Source organism: Diorhabda sublineata, chromosome 2 (assembly GCF_026230105.1).
Source record: "Diorhabda sublineata isolate icDioSubl1.1 chromosome 2, icDioSubl1.1, whole genome shotgun sequence".
Lineage (NCBI taxonomy): Eukaryota > Metazoa > Arthropoda > Insecta > Coleoptera > Chrysomelidae > Diorhabda > Diorhabda sublineata.
Window position 1 is genome coordinate 9,781,883 of NC_079475.1, and position 21,753 is coordinate 9,803,635.

At 32.1% G+C, this 21,753-nt stretch overlaps 1 protein-coding gene across 1 annotated transcript; it reads left to right on the forward strand.

Annotated features, from left to right (window-relative positions):
• Positions 1-1,577: 1,577 nt before the first annotated feature.
• LOC130453037 (glucose dehydrogenase [FAD, quinone]-like) lies at positions 1,578-19,412 on the forward strand. The gene is made up of 7 exons (XM_056792623.1): positions 1,578-1,893; positions 6,224-6,404; positions 9,760-10,033; positions 13,534-13,801; positions 15,604-15,772; positions 16,882-17,281; positions 18,757-19,412. The coding sequence occupies exons 1-7, from the start codon at positions 1,603-1,605 to the stop codon at positions 19,274-19,276; spliced, it is 2,103 nt and encodes a 700-aa protein (XP_056648601.1). The 5' UTR covers positions 1,578-1,602; the 3' UTR covers positions 19,277-19,412.
• Positions 19,413-21,753: the final 2,341 nt, after the last annotated feature.

Here is a 21,753-nt window from a genome sequence, read left to right on the forward strand (position 1 = left end):
ATGGATATTACTTGTATAACCAAATTAAAGAGGTGATTCCTCGTATGAAATTAAAAAAATTTCTCCAGCCCACCCCTTCCAGATAAATCCCATATCAAAATATGTTGACTAAAGTGAGTTTTTATTTTTTTTCTATACGTGAACGCCAATCCATGACACGTAGTCTACGTTCATGTATTTTGGTTATTTATTATGCTGTTATTTTTTTTTTTTCTGTAGCTAATCATTTCTGAGAAAAAGTTTGAGAGTTAATAATAAATGAAGTATTGTCAATTGCACTCTCGTTTAAAGTATCAAGTCTATTGAAAACTACTCATAGTTAGTCTTTAGCGAGTGCATGAAAATCACAGAATTTCAAGTTTCTAGAATAATTGAAATTTTATAAAAAAATACAAATTTTACTCACCAACTTTTAAGGATGTTATCTTGGAAAGGGGTGTGTTTTACCGATTTACCTACATCAGCTAATTTATTTGTGTAACATATACCATAGTAGCTTCACAACGAGATCCACAAATTCTTCTGAAAAAGCTTCATCCACGTCACAAGATCAGTTACAATGAACAACCACGAAGTTTGGAATAGAAAGAGAGCTTAATATCTTGAAATCTATCTGGCTAGAATATTTTCTTGTTCCCGAAAAGAAAACAGCTTGGAATAAAACAATTTCGGAAAATTTGGAACAGCTACAATTCCCTCTCCGGAATAATTGTTATGTAAGACTTATTTGTACATATTGAATCTAGCTATAGGGTTCAGCGTCAATATCAGACATGAATATTATCAAGAAAATTCGATCAAAAAGTCAAAAACCTGACTGAAACGACTTTTCCCTTGCGATACCTCATTTCACTTAGATTGGTAATTTTAATGTGCTTTATCTCTGTTTACTGTTATCTTCCAAATCCTCTTCCTCCTTCAATTATCCTCCAAAGAATGAAGTAACACCATTTATATTTGATTCAGCATCTGCTTCTACGCTTGCCTATCCTTTGCAACCTTCTGAACATGATGCAGTCTCAGATTTATTAAGGGTTTTGTTTGGTCCACCCATCTAGTTAGAGATCTCCCTCTTGAGGCTTTTCCTTCTATGATTGATCGTTCTGAGCTATTATGTCCTAGCTACTGCAGATAAATGCGATTTATTCTTGTACAGCTTTGTACGTGGACGAATTTCTTGTAATACGTTGGTTCGGTGTTCTGCCCATGGTACTTAAGAATAGTCTATAAACCCACATTTTTAAAGCCTCTATTCGGTTTTATACAACTAACTTTAATGTATTAATCATACTTGGATAAACTAAATAATTAAAAACGAAACCACATTTCCATATTCACCTTCCATTCACTTATTGATCTATTCAGAAACAGATTGGGGATTAATTTGAAAAATAAAATGAAAAAATCATGAGACACGATTGCCAATCAACTACCTGTAAGTATCATCCACAATAATTCATAGTATCAAAAAACCCAACGAGAATTTATTACAAATAAATTCTAGATAATCGTTTGAATTTTACTGTACTATGAAAACGAAGACATTTAAATTCTGAAACCCACCGGTACTATCTATCAGTTTAAAAGTACCACCGGTACATAATGGACTGTGGTTGTTCTTCCGCTTATTTGGGACCATCTCTTGACCAAACATGCGGAGCGGGGTCCGTTTATCTATTTATGACGCTCTTAGATACTTTTATAAGAAATACGTGTGAAATATCGGAAGTATGTGAGAGAGTGATTCCCAAAATAAAGCCGGACAATGAATATGATTTTGTTGTTATTGGTGGAGGTAGCGGAGGTGCTACTGCTGCCGGTAAATTAGCCCAAGTGCCAGGATGGAAAGTTCTTCTAATTGAAGCTGGAAATGATGAACCACCGGGAACACAGGTAAATTCAAATATAATATACAATTCAGAATATGGATCATTTGATAGAATCTCAAAATTTGTCATTTTATAGTACTTATAGATTATAATTTTTTACTGGAAGCTAATACGATCCTGATTATTAGTTTGAATAAAAACTAGCCGAAATGTCTTAAACCTCTAGGACACAATCAAAATATTCAATTTCTGATGACATGATTGGTTAGGTAACAAAAAATTGATCAAAGAACCACGAATTTCAGGTTAAAAATCAACTTGTTTATACCCCAACTCATATCAATACATATCTACGAATTATTGCATTTATTTTGTAATAAATTGTTGAAGAACAAATTATAAACGATAAAACAATTTTTTGTACGTCACTAATGAACCAAAAGATGTCAAAACTTTTTTGTAAGAATCTATGAAAATGTAATGGAGTATATAAAGTTGAGTAATAATCCACAGATTCTTAATTCATAAACGACTTGAATGAAGCCCAACTCACCTCACTAAAAATCTATGAAATCATGTATTTACATTTTGTAATATCTTAATACCAGAAAAAATCGAAAAATCAGTCATTGAATATATAGGGATGGTTTCAGAAGTACCTGGCCCAACAGTGAAAAAACAACTTTTCTTGAGATCCTCATTTTATAATAAGAATCGTCAATCTCTTCAAAATAACAATTTACTGCAGGCTTTACCTCTTGATTGCTGGAAAATACCTAACCACTGAGCCATTTTGACAAGTCTGGGAACAGAAAATGATCCCAGAGGGCTAAATCTGGTTAATAGAGTGAATGTGGTAGCAATTCAAAATTTTGACCATTGCAATAACGGATGTATGAGCTGCTGCATTGTTTTCATGTAACAACACTTTCTTCTAAATTTCCTCACCAAATGCGGCGATTTTTGTTTAATTTCTTTGCTTTAACGCTGCTAAAAGTTGATTTTTCCTATTTCAAGATAGTAAATGGAAATTAGCCCACGCTAATTCCAAAAAAACAATGCCGTGGCCTTGCCTGCAGATGGAACGGTCTTTGTCTCCATCGGTGCCAATTCTACCTTTTTAGTCCATTGTTTTGATTGTTTGTTTGCTCCGGATGTGAAGTAAAAAACCCACGTTCCATCCATAGTTATTAAAACAGCTTTATTTCACTCCATCGAGAGTTTGACAAGACGTTTTTGCTTTATTCTGAGCAAACGCAGCACCCATCTTGCGCACAGCTTTCTCATATCTAAATTTTCATTCAATATACGATGGACCACACTTTTTTGAATTCTCACTATGTTTGCTAGCTCGCGTACTTCCAGTCGAATATCATCCAGTATCGCATGATGGACATTTCTTCAACATTTCTGCAGTTGTCATCTCATTTGGTCAACCACTACGATGCTGGTCTCCGCAGGTCGTATGGCGAAGGAACAGTCTCACCCAGAGTAGGGTATAGTTCAGGTATAATACCGTTCAAATAAAAGTATTGTATCACATAACGATGACCAATTTTTTCCATGTTCACAAATTCACTAGAAACGTTTACTATTGATAGCTGTCAAGCATGCCAATTGTCTAATCCAGTGGTATTTTCCAAGGAACTACCGTCGTCTCTAGGTCAGGACGGGTACTTCTAAGATCATCTTCGTCAATCAAAAAATGCGGTCTCTTCCCTTAACAAAAATTTGCGTACTAAACCACATATTCTGAACAAAAAACAAGTTGATTAAATCATAACTAACATCAATGCATTTACACAAAATTACGCATTTATATAATGTGGAAAATATGAAGAAAAGTTACTGACAAAAGTTGTTTAGAATCAACTTCAAGTTACCAGATTTAAAAATCTGTTGTCAACTATAATTTTCAATTTTTTAGAAATAGAAAATTCACACTCTACCTATAACACTATTGAAAAGTTTGAATTAGATGCTAAGCTCCACAAATTCTCCCTATATCTTCTAGAAATTGATCGGAGTGCGCGAGTTAGTCCGTTTTCCAATATTTCACTAGCATTCGAAATATGTTGCGGAAAAATAGTTGTTTTGAACTTTCCTATACAAAAAATCCATCTTGGAATCTACTAACATGTCACACATTCTTCCCAATCATCTTCCACAGAACCAATTATTCAGCAAATCTTTAATCCTACATCAATTAATAAATCATAGTTTGTGAACGAGTATGCATTTGATGTCCGATGAGTCAAAAACAGTTTTCTTGTTTGAATTACGTATAGATTGCCTCCAATTTTGCGAAGACGAAGCCCTATTTGTGGTGAAAGTACTGTTATCAAAGAAATTACAAGTTTATAAAAATGTCTGCTCACTTAAATTAACTTTCCCAAATAAAAACATAACGCCTTCTTAGGATCGCTTCCAATCAAAATCCGAAATTATTTTGTAAACTTCCTACATTAGGAATATATTTTCTAAATTTATTCAATCATTTCCAATGAACCTGAGATACTACAAAATTTCAAGTTATAATTAGTACTTAATCTCTCATTGTGCATGATTAATAATAATTAAAATCGAATTATACCAAATGTATAAAAATAATTCTGTCTCCATATTAATGGAAGACTAATTATATACTGAATTATAATCTAATGATATGAAAATGATTCAAATAAATTATAATTTGAGTAAAAGACATAACAGGTATTAGTTTGGAATTTGACAGAATAAGATCTAAAATGAAAATATGCCAACAAAATTCACTGAAAATACTGACACAAATTGAATAGATTGTTAATAAAATAGATTAAAAAACAAACTCTATGGTAAACACATGAAATGAAGAATCAAATGGTATTGAAAAAAGAAAAATGGTTGATTTACTAGGCGACAGAACGCAGAAAAACTATGAAACCAATGAAGAATATTTGAGGAAAAAGTGAATGATCTGATGAAAACATCGAAACAAAATGCCTGGAGAGAATTTGGAGAGCGATGGGAATTGGATAGTGAAAATAAACAAAAATTATGTTATAGAGTGCTGAGAAATTCACAAAGAAGCCCACACGATGGAAATCAAGAAGAAAATGGAGAAATTACTAAAGAATAGAGTATAAAAAAGGTATAATAGAATAAGAAGGAATTAAAGTATAAAAAGTCAATGAGGCAGAGATGGTGGATCAGACTGCTCAGAGAGTATTACTGAGTCCTTTCCGATCAACAAAGGAAGATCAGGGGGTTCGTGAGGTATCACAGAATTGTGATAATTGTAGAGATAATTTTCTCTTTATCTCTCTTTGAAAAAGACAAGTTATTTTTTTACAGCTGGCTATCATCGCATTTCATGTAAGAGTTTTAAGATATGGTATTAAAATCGTGGACAATATGATTTTATACGACTTTCGACGTTGGATAAATCAACAAAAATGTGATGATCATCTCGGTTCGACTTTTGGTGATAAAACACTATCTTAAACCAAGCTGGTTCATCGAATCCAATCGCTTATAAAAGCTCGTGTAGATTGGTGCAAAGTTAGGCTGAAAAAATTCAATAGTTTGTAAGATTGTGACAGGCAAATAATTGACTGTATGGGTCTTTCATGGTGAGCTAAATCTTCCAGAAGTTGTTAGAGCACGAAGTAAATGGTTGCCTGGTTTCCGGAATAACTCGATATATGGCTAGTGTTTCATTAGAGCAAATTCGAAAGGTCAATTTTGAATGATGCACCAGCATTTGTTTCCCAGAAGAACCATGAAAACTAATCGAGCTTTTGTCAGTTCAAAAAAACCTTCTTGAACAGTCAAAACATCGAATTGATGGGTCATCCGCCACGCATTTGGTATTTTATTCCCGCAGATCAAAAATAATTTATGAGTTCAACCCTTGAAGAAGTTCAAATGACATGTTTTGGAAGTACCTCAATCGGAATGATTCAAACGCATGCTAAAATATTTTGATTTTAATGAAGAATATATTGGAAATCAATAAATCCATATCCAATTATTTTATTTGTCTATCTTAAAACTCAAGTAGCAAACCTAGTAATGTCATTGCTAAATATCGTTTCTGAAAATAAACACTAGTCATGAAAATAAAATAAATCAAATGATTTCACTAATTATTCAACTGTTATATATTATAATATTATACAAACACAATTCTTGTAACTTCAATGTTAACAGCATTATCATATTATCAGGATATTTACACCCAAATATTAAACTATTTCGAAACGAGATGAGAAAAAAACAAGGCTACGATATGCAAAACAAGTTTTTCAACCATACTTAAAACCATAAATGTATCCGACATATAATTATTCTGAAAGCAATAAAAATACTTCGTTAATTTAATTACCTAAAGCATTCTTTTGTTCTTGACATAGGTTCCATCCATGGTAGTGAATTATCATGGTAACAAACTTGTCGATTGGGATTATAAAACTGAACCGGAACAGTGGGGTTGTCAAGGATATCCCGAAAAAAGATGTTCGTGGCCTAGAGGTAAAGTCTTGGGAGGATGCAGTGTCATAAACGGAATGATGTATACTAGAGGAATACCGAATGGTAATTTCAATATTCATATCTGCATTATTACCATATTAAAACAATAATAAATTAATGAAGGTATAATGACTTTGAACGTTTATATCAGAAATCGTGATTCCCAGTTGAATTATACAATTTTTAATGATTGCAAATTTAGCAATCAATAACAAGTTTGAAGCCATTAGTTTCTTAAGCAAAACTGGACGAAAAATTATAGTACTTTCATTTAAAATCATCATATCGAAGCAAAAACTAATTTCGTGTATATACAGAGTAACGAAAAGGTCTTCAGGATTCAATCCTAGCATTAGTATATTTGGTGCATCCTACAATATCACTTCTACCATGTTTCTGACGATTTTCCAATCCAACAATCCTATCTTAATCATAGCCAGTTTCTTCTCGTTGGCTTCCAATCATGGTATTCATTTTTGATTACCAGGTACCGCGAATTGTGTTTGATTCTCAGCGTATTACCAGAAGCTGGAATCTTTTCTTCAAACTTCTTCCGCAAGATGTACGGGTAAAGATATTGCAACCAAGCTAATAATTTTTCGGTAGAATGAACAAATCTCGTTGTTGTTTATAATTACTATATTTCTAAGTTTACCTTTACGTTCGTATGCACCCATAAATTCTTCAAGATAGGATCGGACTCTTCTCCCAAATAGTTCAATCCTTCCTCTAGGTCATGGTTTCCTTCGAACGGCGCTAGTCGATTTTTAAGGACTAATTTCGGTTTTCTATCATATGCGATAGATAAAAACATTGATCCTTTTCTTGATTAAGTACTTTCCCAGGATTTTTGTGATTGTCGGGAGAAACCCTTTCTCGTCGTTGGGTTGTGCAATCATGGCTTCAAAACAAACATATAAATAAAAAGGAATTGGTTCGAGAAAACAAGATAAACAAATCTTTGTGAAAAGCATGAAAAAAAACCGTCACATTCTCTGAAATTTATACTCTTTCATCCTAACTGAACAGAACCGGCTCTGCGTCCCATGTCATGGACGAGTTCGTAACAATATTCCAATTGTCTATTAAAAATAGTGATACGCTTATGGATTACCACAGCTTCATCGTTTTTTTGCTCTGAAGAAATTATTGGAGTTTCTTAAAGCAAACAACCTGTATAAATGAATATAATTTATGTTTTATTCCATAATAGTCCTTTACGTAATTCTCATATTTTTTTATTTCTGTGCTAATGACGAGCGCTATTGAGGCACGTCAAATTGGAAAGAAAAAAAAACGATTGATGTGGTTAAAACTAAATATGTTTGTTTTTATTATTTTTTCCTTGTACATTGGGTTCCTAAATATACGATTGTTATATGACACGTGGAGAATTACTACAGAATTTTTTTTAATAAAATAGTAAAGGCTTTTTTTGAGATTTTTTACTTAATTGACTCAATAGACTGTCATTCAAAGTGTTAAAAACCTTGGTGAATTCCTAAGAATCAAGTTTTCTTCAACCTTGCTTTCGATATAAATTTTGGTGATGATGAAAAAGTTTTCTTCGATAATCAATATCCTGAAGAGAACTTTTGTTCTAAATGAACTCGATACATTTATAATAAATATAGTGGTAATTTCAAATTAAATCCTGTCGATTTTTGGTATAGTTCAAAGTAGAAACTGAATATATAAAATGTGAGTTGAAAATATTCTGCTAAAACTATTGAATTGAAGATATATCGAAACCAGAAATAATTATTTTTGAATGGATGTTCCAGAGTACTGGAGCTGAAAGGTCAGGGGTTGTCTCAGATTGATGTGAAATAAAAGGAATTTATGACCAATAAATGTCCGACAATTATGTAATAATCAGACCAGGCCATTTTTTGAGATTTAATGATCCGATACGTACTAAAACAATAAGATTAACTGGCAAATGTTAATATCGATCGAATTTCATAGAATAACGGTCAAATTCTATTATCTCATCTTGTTTAGCAAGAATTTATTTCAGTCATTCTTGTATATGCAGGTTGAATCACCTTATTTTAAAAAGTCCCTAGTTGGCAAGCGGTGATATTTTCCAGAATTTTTTCTGTCGTTGAATTATGAATATCAATTAGTCATTATACTCAGATGCTCCCAGAAGTACCTGGCCTCACAAAAATGGAAGAGGATCAGGAATATATTGAGCAGCGACACCAGTAGGCCGTATAGCTGAAGCACGTACTGCTTTTGAGATGCTTTTCTCCAGCGCTCTTCTTTTTAGATTGTCCTATAGTAATTCTAGTGACAAGTTTCTCTGGATTAGTCGTCGACATTTAGCCAATTTTCCATTGAAATAATTGTCTCTGTAGAAAACAATTGCAGTCGAAATTCAATAGATTACAAACTATAACCAACACTTGGTTTTTCTGACTACATTGTAGGATGCAAACATGCGATCAACCACGTCTACACTACCTTTTATTTGGTTATATAATGTAGTGATTTCAGGTTTTCTCATGTCACAATTCTCAACATCGATATCATCGACTTCATACAAGAAAAAACGAGAAGCGCATTTCTTTTGGATAGAATGTTTTATTTGACCTTGTCGAGCACTCTTCTTTTTAGGTTGTCTTATAATTCTAGCAACAAGTCTTTCTGGATTAGTCGTCGACATTTAGCCAATTTTCCATTGAAATAATTTTCTCTGTAGAAAACAATGGCAGTCGAAATTCAATAGATTACAAACTATAACCAACAATTGGTTTTTATGACTACATTGTAGGATGCAAACATGCGATCAACCACGTCTACACTACCTTTTATTTTGTTATATAATGTAGTAATTTCAGGTTTTCTCATGTCACAATTCTCAACATCGATATCAACGTCTCGTTGCAAAGAGGAAACGAGAAACGCATTTCCTTCAAATAGAATCTTTTATTTGACCTTGAATCACTGAGCAACGTTTTGACGTTGTAAATCATTTTGCAACCTTAGGCATATTTTTAGTAACGTGTTGGTACGAGTGAGCTCTATCAGGATATATTAATTAAAGTCTCAAAAATTGGTAGACTATGGAACGTCAGAACTGGTTTTTCCACTAAATAATGTTTGCATTGAGGCAGTGGAAAGCATTTTCATGATAAAAATACGAGAATATTTTATTGAATCCATGAATTTTAAAATCCATTTCATACTAGCTCGATAATATTTCTAGATTTAACGATATTTATCTATATAAATGAGAAATATGGTAAAATTCACAGCAGAGTGAATCGGCTTCTTCAATTTAAATGTTCGTTTCCCATTCAACATAATTGGATAGTTGAACGTAAGATAACGAGTCTTGGTTAATGGCGTATGAAGCATTGATTAATGTGTTGTAAATACCGTGTGGGTCTAATGATTTTATCCTTCTCAGATTACGATTCCTGGGCCGCAGCCGGTAACGAAGGTTGGAGTTACAAGGACGTCCTTCCGGTATTCAAGAGATTCGAAGACAACAAAGAAATCGGAAATCTCGTGGATGCGGAATATCACGGAATTGGAGGACCGTTGACGACATCGAGATTCAACGATCAACCGGAATTGGCCTACGATGTTTTGAAAGCAGCCAAGCAAATAGGGCAAAAGGTCACTAAAGATATCAACGGCAAAGATTATTCTGGATTCACGATTGCTCAAAGTAATACGAGGTAAGGATTATTAAATTTAAATAGAAAGGTTCAATAATATCTCCAAAAACGTATCAAGAAATAACATTTGAAAACTTTCTATATAATTTATGAAAAATAATGAAAATTATTACATCAATAATCATCGATCTTGAATAAATTGATTAATTATTGCTCGTAAGCTACAAATGACATATTTAGAACCAAAAAATATGCTCAAATCACAATTTTTTTATAAAACTTATCGTTATATGACTACCAAAAGCGAATTGAGTAATATTTATTTTGTAGCATTCGCGACTCATCTGCATAGAGTATGTTCAAGCCAATACAATAAAAAATATGAACAGATGTCGTGATTTGAATAATAAAAGGTTCAATGTTGAAATGTGACTGATCAGACAATTCCGGAATTAAACTAGCTTCCCATTCGGATCTCCGGTTGATTTGGAGGGTCCACCAGGCAAAAATATACGAGGTAGTAACACCTGCATCTGCAGTCAAAGAGTCTTCATATTCTGATATAATTTACATATAACTGTGGACTCGCCGACAGTACCGATTTTGAAAATATTCTGGATTGGAATGAGAACAATCTGATTGAGTTTGATGCATCAAATATTCAGGCTTCTCTTTTTATAAAGAAGGATAGGTGTTGAGGTTGGAAACAATATGTCCTGGCATAGTCATATATTTATAAACAAAAAACTGAGTACTCTGCAACAGCTTTAATCCTCTACAAGGCCCAGAGTTGACTAGAAACTTGGACAACTCGTTTACCAATACTACAGATGGTCTTCCGAACTGTCCAAAATAATCCCGCAAAGAGCAGTATCTACTCGACAGGCAAATGTGGGCATTCACCCAGAGTGTAAATTGATTGGAACCCAGCTACCAAGGCCCGTAGACTACAACCTAAAGTAGTTCATGATTAATATCCACGACAGACACCACTCGATTGTAATAGGATTTATCTTCTTAAGCTTGCTTTTTACAAAAAAAGCTAACCAAGAGATTAACTCTCGTGTTGAATGCGAATTTTTTTAATTAGCCACCATATCAATATATAAATTAGACACACAATGTTTATGTGGATGTAAAAAGATATGACAGTGATTTTCGACAACCATTTATAACTAGGAATCTTTAGGTGAGATCTCATTTAAAAATAGGATATAAAAATAATATAACAAACTTTTTATATCCGTGCTAACAAAATTAGGATCGTAAGAATTTTTTATACGATTTTCATCCTCTTAAAAAAACGATCCGTATAGTTGAGATGCAGCTTTATATTGAGGACGCAAATAAGGGATGTATTATTAAAGATTTTTATTATTATAGTGAATATTTTGCTGCGATTTTAGTGTCGTGGAAAATTTATTATGGAAGATTAATTCTCTTTATAAAAATAAATAAGTAACTCGTAAAAAAATGAGTAGATTGTGCTCGTAAATTTTCGCATCTTATCAAGCATTTTAGTAGAAATGTAGCTGAAGAGACTAATAAATTAATAACTACCGTTATTCACGAAGCGTTTTTATTGATTGTAAACATGTTCAAAGTTATACCGTTATTCATATGTTTTGAATTCATACTGTTGACCTGGACCTATTAATATATAAAATTAGTTTATATAAAATTCTAAATTAACAGTTTTTAGTTATTAAAGAACCAAAAAAAATCAATATTGTAGCACAAAAATATTCCTAAAGAAATTTCGAGAGGATAAAATTGGTCATCCCTATTATACACTTACAGGCAAAATAGGTGTACCGAATTTGTGGTTCAATAATAACTTTTATGAAAAATATATGTATACTTCATATACTATCTAATATCTCACCCATGGTTTAATAACAACTTTATTACGGAAATAAAAAAGGGCGGAGTTATGAAAAAGCTGTAATTACACAAAAAAGAATATCGGAACGAAAGAATCCTATGAATGGCATATAATTTGAGAAAATCATTTTAAATTAAATAACTCAAAACGGCACCTATGAGGAGCCTAGCTTAATCTAACTCTATCTAACCTAACCTAAACTAATCTAAACTAATCTAAATGAACCCAAACTAACATAAGCTAATCTAAATTAACCTAACTATACTAACCTAACCCAAACTAATCTAAACTAACCTAAACTAGCATAAACTAACATAAACTACCCTAAACTATCCCAAACTATCCTAAACTAACCTAAATTGAAATAAACTAATATAAACTGACATAAACTAACATAAGCTAACCTAAACTGACCTAAACTAACCTAAACTAAAATAAACTGACCCAAACTGACCTAAACTAACCTAAACTAACCTAAACTAACCCAAACTAACCCAAACTAACCTAAACTTACCCAAACTTACCTAAACTAACCTCAACTTACCTAAACTAACCTAAACTAAACTAAACTAACCTAAACTGATCTAAGCTAACCTAAACTAATCCAAACTAACTTTAAATAACCTAAACTTACCCAAACTACACATTTATTCATAATTTGACATTATTTTCCCTTTTTTGAGTAAAAAAATCAAAGTTCTGTTTAAATATTGCCCTATTTTGTAGGCGTATAATAGACGAGGTCGGTTTTGCATTATCGTGTTACGTATAACGTAACCTTTTCTTATGAAAAAATTTGGGGAAATTTCGTTTGCAGATTGGTTCAGTCGATTTAGATGATTGCAATGAAGATATGCATTAATATTTTGTCCTGCAAACACCCTTTTGGAGTATATACACGGCTTCGTAGTACTTCGTGGTAATTTATTTAGCGAGGGGAACTGCCTTTTGTGTCAATGTGGGATCAATATAAGACCCATTTTTTGTATTCGTATCCAATAACAATTGTTAAAAAACAATGAATTGATGGATTATTTTCTCTTCAGACGGATTATGAGAGACTGAAACAAGTTTTTCAGGTAGGTAGACAATCACAATCACAATTGTCACTGATGTATTATCCAGAAAATTCTCTCAAGAACTATAGCGATTAGAGAAGAATTTAAAGACCAAGAAACTATGCATCATTAGAAAGTTATCAGAGTTTTTCGTAAATCTGTGAACATCAGTTCAAATCTCGTCCATAGAAGTTAGATCGTTGTTTGAAATAGTGCAAATATAAATCAGTACTAACAGACCTGGCCACGCATTGCTGTGGCTGAGCGATTTAAAAAGGATGTATAGTGTGTAGTCTAAGAAAATATATCACATTAAAGTGTGGCGTCGTCTATTAGGTGCAAAGGACAAACTTTTACAGTTCTCTGTAAAGAAATTCCCTTAAGGTACCATCCATTCCAGAAAATACGATTAATAACAACAATCAACGTTGTTGATCAGTTTTCTATTAATTATCAATTATTGAGGCCATTGATTTAAATAATAACTATCATTTAAGTTGGACCAAATTACAAATATATGCCAACTTTTATGAATATCAGTTGACTCGTTTTTCAGTTCATACTGAATATAAACACGGAAGCTGGATTTTTATATATTAAGATATTCAAAATTTCAGAAACGGTGCTCGTCTAAGCAGCGCTCGGGCTTATTTAAGGCCTCAAAGGTATAATCGAAATCTTCATGTAATGGTGAACTCAACTGCTTCGAAAATAAATCTTAGAGTCGATGGCAAACAGAAGATAGTACACAGCGTAGAATTCATTTACGAAAATAGAACTTATACCGTGAAAGTGAAGAATGAAGTGGTCCTTGCAGCAGGAGCTCTGAATTCGCCGCAGATTCTCCTCCTCTCTGGAATTGGACCTAAAGCAGATCTTGATCGGGTGAGTGCTATTGACTGTTTGAATATATGACTCAACAATTATAAATGACACACGATGTTAAGAAACAACTAATTTGAAATTACCATTCTTTCTCTAAACTTCGAGTATGATCCATGATTAATCGATTCGCCAAAGAAAGAATCTGATTAGTTCCAAATGGAGACGAATGGAAAATCATCTGAATGTATTGATAGAACATAATTAAATCAGACATTCACGTATATATTTCATGAAAAAATTAAGTAATTTGAACATCCTCTTATGATTATTGTTCATATAGACAGTGCAGAAAGATTTATTTCAGGAACTCACTTTGTTATAGATCAAAATGTGCATCTGATTATTAAAATGATGAACTATAAATTATTTCATGTCATAATTATTTTTTAAATCTGCTATTTGAAATAATATAAGACTCAAATAACGCGAATAACATATAATATTTGGATTGATGATTGTCCTATCACTGCCAATTCACCCCGAATTAGATCCAATGGAATTAGTTTGGGGTACAATGGAACTCTTTGAAGGAAAATTGTAGATTTCAACTTCTTCAATACACCTGGAAAAAATATTCTTCAGAAAAGGAAGATGATAAAGCCTCAATAAAAATCATACACACAAATAGTTTAGGAGAAACTTATTTAAAATAAAATATTTCCATCTATTAATTTATTATACTGTGTGTTTGAAAGATATCAAGACATGCCGATACTTTGATTTCTAATTGAAAAAAAAGTGGAATAAACATTTTTTGTTGTAATTCGAATTATCTCTATGGGTGAGGTTTGAGGTAGTGGAAAAGATGGAAAAACGCCTGAAGATAATAAAAGACAGTGAATAAGGTCCAAACTGTGAAGAAGGAAGAAAGATTGAAACAACTATCGAAGGTGGTTGATCTAAATTAAACAAAAAATATTTTATTATGCTGTGGAAAAGAAAACGTGATCTTTAGGACTGCGCTCTTCTTCTTTTCATTACTAGCTAGCAACAACATGTACTCGTTCGATGGCATCTTTACAACTGAAAACTGAAGCACTAAGATTCGTGTGAATGAAAATATAGGTGAAAATTACAGATGTTAGTAACTTAAAATATCGCTACTAATAGTATAGATAGTCAAATTGAATTATGTTTGTGCTGGAGCATTCTAAAGTTTAGTTCGTGCTAGGACATGGCGATGTTTACATCTGGCCGTAAAAAAAAATCATACACTTATCGCTGGCGAGTAGTTATTATGATTTAAACATTAAATTATTCATTTTTATATTGTGAGTTGTCATCAGAACGAAATGAATACAGGGGAAGAGCTCTTTCTTCATGATATAAGATGGTAATATAAAAATCTCATAATTTCCAGACAATACTCATATCTGCAATAACTGATCATAAGAGAAGAGCAATTGCATACTTTGTAGGATATATTGAACACACTGTTCATACTACCAATTCAATAATATGTGACGCGCGTTTCGATAACCAAGTTATCGTTTTCAGAGACTGAAAGTAAACTGTTTTCTTTCGATTAACATGATACTAATTATACAAACAGCAGTACCATTCTAGAATAACTTTCTCTATTCAGATATATATATATATATATATATATATATATATATATATATATATATATATATATATATATATATATATATATATATCCACAATTAGGGTGATTGATTTTATTTTTATTTTGAACATGCAAAGAAAAAACTGCAACAATATTGTCGTATATATCAGCTATCAAAGCTTCAAAAGATGATTCCTTCATCATCAGTTATGATATATCTAGTGTTTTTCAGGTTGGTATAAAACAAATACATGAACTACCTGGAGTAGGAAGAAATCTCAAAAACCACGTTGCATTTTATATCACCTATTTATTGAAAAAACAAAAAGCTTTTGTTGATTTGGATTGGGCGACTGCCTTAAATTATATTATCAATAGAAAAGGACCCATGTCGTCAACTGGTAAGATGATTCATAATAAATATATATGTTCATATAGAGTATCAACGATAATATGAATGCTTCAAAATGCTTGAAAATAGGCAGCAACGAACCAGATCTTACGAAAGTATATATACAAATATACTAATTGATCGAAATCACTAGTTCAGCTTTTCTTTCCTGAAATTACCTCTTATCAATGATAATCTAGTTGAGTTAGTTTACAAGAAGTTTACAAATGTTCATCAATAATGTCGCTGGATGTTTTTGAAGAACTGAACATTCTTTGAAAATGGGTTCTACTTACATATCTTCAAATTCTAAACGAATGACATATCTATTCAATCTGCCAAACATAGGTTGATCTATGGTTTATCAAAAATTGTAACGTTGTAAACCAGTTATATTTAATATTTGGCCCAAAATCGCAAAGAAAAAAGGGCTGATAACGAAGCCTTGGACATAGGATTAGTTCCTTAGTTGTGATGCTTCAATCGTCCCTTCTTCAACCCATATTAAGAGCGGTCCTTATTCACCTGAATCTAAAAAATACGTTTTCAAGGTTTCACAGGATACACCACAGGTCACAAAGGACGTTATTTCCTTAGAAAATCTTCTGGCTAATCCAAATTGGATTAAAACAACAAGTTATTATGTATATCATATGGAGATGGGCTCCAAGGAGACATTTGAATTTTTACCACGTTACGTAAGGAGACAGTATTTGGTTAAAAGCTTCCGGCGCCTTGGATAGCTAGAAAGCTTTTCAATAGAGATATGTGCAATTTATGCTTGGATTCCCCAGACCTGTTGCTACCACCGCAAGGTTTTGATGACATAGTTTCTCTGCAAGCGAACAATCTGCTCTATATTTGCTAATCCCACTTTAAAAGTCTTCCTTCCCTCAGTGTAAGTCTTATTTAGAATCTAATGATACGCCTAAATCGTAAATACTCTTCGTGAGGTTACAATTATAATCTGTGTTAAAAAACTACGTAAAATTTTGTATTCTCACCAAGTAGTACCTTGATGGAAGATAACACATTAATATCCTACTACCATTTTGATACCAGTCTTTTTTGGTTTTATGGCCAGCAACAATAGAAAATTTAAATGAAATATATTTTTAGGAATGTCCCAAGTGACGGCAAGAATCAATTCAAAATACGCAGATCCAAGTGGTACTAACCCAGATCTCCAGATATTTTTCGCTGGTTATTTAGCTCATTGCGCTAAAACGGGCGAGGCTAAAGCTCTAGAGCAACCAGATAAACCAGATGCTTCGAAAACTTTAACTATGTCTCCAGTTACTCTTCATCCGAAAAGCGAAGGTTACGTAACACTTAGATCTAATAATCCTTTAGAACCACCAATTATGGTAGCCAACTATCTTTCAGAACTCGAAGATGTTCGCGTTTTGGTTGATGGTATCAGAGTCATTCAGCGATTGATGAATAGCACAATTATGAAAGAGAAGTATGGACCAGAAGAGATTAAAGATGATTATGGACCCTGTGCCTCAAAATTCAGGTATAACTCTAATGAAAATTCTGATAGGTATCACTAGAATTAATTAAAAGCGCAGGGAGGTGAGGTGATAAGTACCAAATTATTGTCTCTTCCGTACAAGAATTCCAATTGAATTAATAAATATCTTCCTGATTCAACTCTAACTCTAGAACATTGTAGAAATTGATACGAAATTCAGAAACATCTTTTATACTTTATACTATACATTATTGGTTATTTTAAGAGTCAACTAATACTTCTGAACAAAAAAATATCACATGACTCTTATCATTTTTTCTAAAGCTCCAATTATAAAATAATAATCATTATATATGATTGTGCTATAGATTAATAGATTCCTTCCAAATTCTTCAACGGAGGTATCTGACAGTACACTTTATCTATTATTATTTGAACGATTGTAGATAAGGTAGTGGAATTTGTAAAATAAATATTGAGGTTTAAAGAGTTCTCAATTAGAGATGATAGATACCATATTCGTCAGGAACAAGATCATTTTGATTTATAGATGTATTTGCGTTTATCCAAACAAATTAAAATTTGGATTTTATCATCAATATAAAACTCGAAGTATCCCAGTTACTCCATGGCAGTGGAATGAACGTTTTTCTGCGGGAATAGCTCAACATTCTGTGACAATAGAATGTTTTGAAATGTCATTATTCCGGGATTCGAATAACTAAAAAAAATTGGAAGGTGTGAAATTCAGAACTAGCCATTTGACTCAACCTTGTCATCTAATCTATCTATAACGATATTTCTAATTAGAAACTGTAGAATTCACTGTAATAGTGTGAAGAAGCACTATCCTTTTGAAACGTGTAATTCGAGACGATTAACCAACGATTATCGCTAGAAACAAAACGCTAAAGTATAACAAACCTTGTATCTATAGCATTCACCCCGTAAATTATGAGATTATTTCATATAAATATCTTATTCAGCTTAATAAATAGGTAAATTGGTAAGCAAAAATACTACAGTTACTAACAACAGAGGTCAGTACCGACTTATTGGATACTGTGAACTCAAATTGTACCAGTGATTTTAAAGATATGGTTCTATCGAATTCCCACTGATTGGAGGTCTTTCACTTCAATCAACACGAAACGTGAAATTTAGAAGATAGAGACAGAAAATATAGCAAGTTTTGAAAACTAACTAACAATATTAATACTTTTAAATAGGTTTTATCGAAATTTTTGAAGTGAACTGTCCCTTGCCATAGAATTTCACTACTACAACCTTCAATATATAGTTTTCATTTATCACTGGTTTCTGTACAATCTTTGCAGAGATGAAGTGAGGAAGGAGATTTCTGAAAGTAACTTTATTCAATCCAATAATCTTTCATCAGAATATTTTGATTATACATTTATCGAAAAACGCATTTTCAGTTGAGTACTTATACAATTATCTATTTCAATATTCTCTTAAAACTATTGTCCATGTTGATTCCGGAAATCTTTTTACAGCTACGATTCTGATGATTTTTGGGAATGTGCGGTAAAATATTATACAGGAGCTGAGAATCATCAAGCGTGTTCATGTAAAATGGGACCGTCCACTGATCCAATGGCAGTTATAGACAGCAAACTAATGGTTCATGGTATAGATGGTATCAGAGTGATGGATGCTTCAGCCATGCCGATACTTGTATCAGGAAATACTCATGCCACTATAGTTATGATGGCCGAAAGAGGCGTTGATTTTATTAAGGAACGGTGGTTACCTAAATACTTTATGAATGACTTAGATTTCCAAAACAGATTTGGTGGAAGTAATTCAGCAAAAGGTAACAAACCTCCATTTGGTGGAGCTGACAAAATCGACGGTAATCATCATCCGCATTTCAACAGATTTGGTAAAAGCAATACTCCAAGATCCCATTATCCAATTTGGGGACACCATCATCATAACTTTTTTGATGATGGACATGACTTTCATTTCTTTTCTGACAATAACAAAAATAATGAAGGTAATAAACTCCTTTGAAAAGGAAGTATGAGTATTGAATATGAATTTGGTTGATCTGTGGAAAGTATCTTAGATATTTAAATAATGAATTGATATTATAGAATAAATGATTATTTATAATTGTATAAAAATTAGGTTTAATTTGTATAGTCAGAATTATCAATAAATTTTCAAAATACATTGTTCCAATCATCTATTTAACTTTATTTAATTCCCATTTATACCTACATCCAAATATCCCGCTAATCACCAAACAACGATGTGGAGATCACATATTCAATGGGAGATATCAAAATTCGAAAATTTCTCATCATACAATGTGAAAAATTAAGAAAAGCCATTGCTCACTGGTGAGCGTTGTAAGAATATTAGAACATTCCTTTCAATTGTTCCTCATAGGCAAAAAAAATATTTTGCCGAAAGAAATGATAGAATAATCCCAGAAAAGGCACGTCCAGTGCATTATTACTGAGAGCTGATTCACTAGAATATTTCTGGAGTGATGCGGTTTACATAGATACTTATTAAATATTGAATTCATTACAGAATGAACCAAAGCCTCACTAAATAATGAAATACTTAGAGGTGTTTGGCTCTAAAAAATAGAAAATACTACAGGAAGGAAGATGATAAATCAAATGCAAGCGTACGCGAAAATAATTTATTTAACTGGAGGAATCGACAAAAACGAGTTCGTGAATCATTAACTAAGTAAATTAACAGAAAGATTAAGCAGATCAATTTATCAGATTACACCAATTCGGACGGAAGATTGATCTTGGGCACGTTATGATAAACAAAAGGCTAATCCATTTGCCTTATACTTAGAGAATATTTTCCAAACTACTGACATGGAAAATTATGATGAAACCGTTAGTAATGACGATGGGAGTATTGATGAAAGAGTGAATAGTGTAGACCATGAAAAAACCATACAATACACCTAAATAGGTGATGAAAATTATTAATTATAGCATGAACCTCAAGAAAAAATATACCAAAAAACATGAAAATTCACTGAATATACTAACTTGGATCCAACAATAACCTCCAATTATAAGAACGTCCCTTTTGAAGTGGAAAGAAGTTTCTCCATTCATAATTTTTTATATTTAAACATGAAAATTCACTGAATACACTGACTTGGCTACAACAATAACCTCCAATTAAAAAACGCCCCTTTTGAAGTGGAAAGAAGTTTCTTCATTCATAATTTTTTATATTTGAACATGAAAATTTACTAAATACATTGATTTGGATCCAGCAATAACCTCCAATTGTAAAAACGCCCCTTTTGAAGTGGACAGAAGTTTCTCCATTTATAATTTTTCATATTTAAACATGAAAATTCACTGAATATACTAACTTGAATCCAACAATATTCTCCAATTATATAAACGCCCATTTTGAAGTGGAAAGAAGTTTCTCCATTCATAATTTTTTATATTTGAACATGGAAATTTACTAAATACACTGATTTGGATCCAGCAATAACCTCCAATTGTAAAAAGGCCCCTTTTGAAGTGGACAGAAGTTTCCTTATTCATAATTTTTTATATTTGAACATGAAAATTTACTAAATACACTGATTTGGATCCAGCAATAACCTCCAATTACAAAAACGCCCCTTTTGAAGTGGAAAGAAGTTTCTCCATTCATAATTTTTTTATATATAAACATGAAAAAAAATTTTTAATTGAGAAAACATTTGGTGTCCAATTATTTCAATACCTAACGACAATCTGCTTTGTGTAATAAATGCATATTTAGGTTTCTTTCCGTACCTATGTAAAAAAAAATAAAATGCCTGTTTATTTTGGTGTGAATCAATAAATTGAAATATGAAACTATTTTCTCATATTTCCAATATTTTTATGCATATTTTGACCAAATGATTTGCATATTTATACATATATTTTGAGTTATTCATTTGCATAATTAGATTCCTTCAGTTATTAGTAATTTACACGAAAAATGAATTTTTAATTGCCCTTATTTCAGTGTATAGGCTGTTACATAAACATCACCAACTTTTTTTCATATTTATTGCTCGTATAGAATATGAATCTATTTCTTTAGGGGGTGAATAACTGATAAATGATTTCCGAAGCTGAGTTTTCATAAACGGATTTGCTTTCTCTCGAAAAAATATAAACCCGAGGTAACAGAATATGCAACATAAATAATTCATATCATTTTATTTGACATCTTTTTGTTAGGAGTGAAGCAAGAGGCATAAGTAATAATATCCACGTATACCTTTATGGCTGATCATTATTTTTTCATTTCGATGTTATATCACAGGATATACATTAATGCTAAAATAAAAATGAAGTAATAAATATTGATAAAAGAGTAAGCAAAAATAAAATTAATTAGTTACATCTATAGTACATAGAAATATAATTCTAGTGTAAATATGAGTATTTATCATAAATTAAAGCTGTGAATATTCGAATCTATGTTTGGCCGGATGCTTCATTCGAACAGATTTG

Coding starts and splice junctions, on each gene's coding strand:
- LOC130453037 (XM_056792623.1), top strand. CDS start 1,603: ATGGACTGTGGTTGTTCTTCCGCTTATTTGGGACCATCTCTTGACCAA. Junction 13,802..15,603: donor CTAAAGCAGATCTTGATCGG/GTGAGTGCTATT, acceptor AGTGTTTTTCAG/GTTGGTATAAAACAAATACA. Junction 15,773..16,881: donor AGGACCCATGTCGTCAACTG/GTAAGATGATTC, acceptor ATATATTTTTAG/GAATGTCCCAAGTGACGGCA.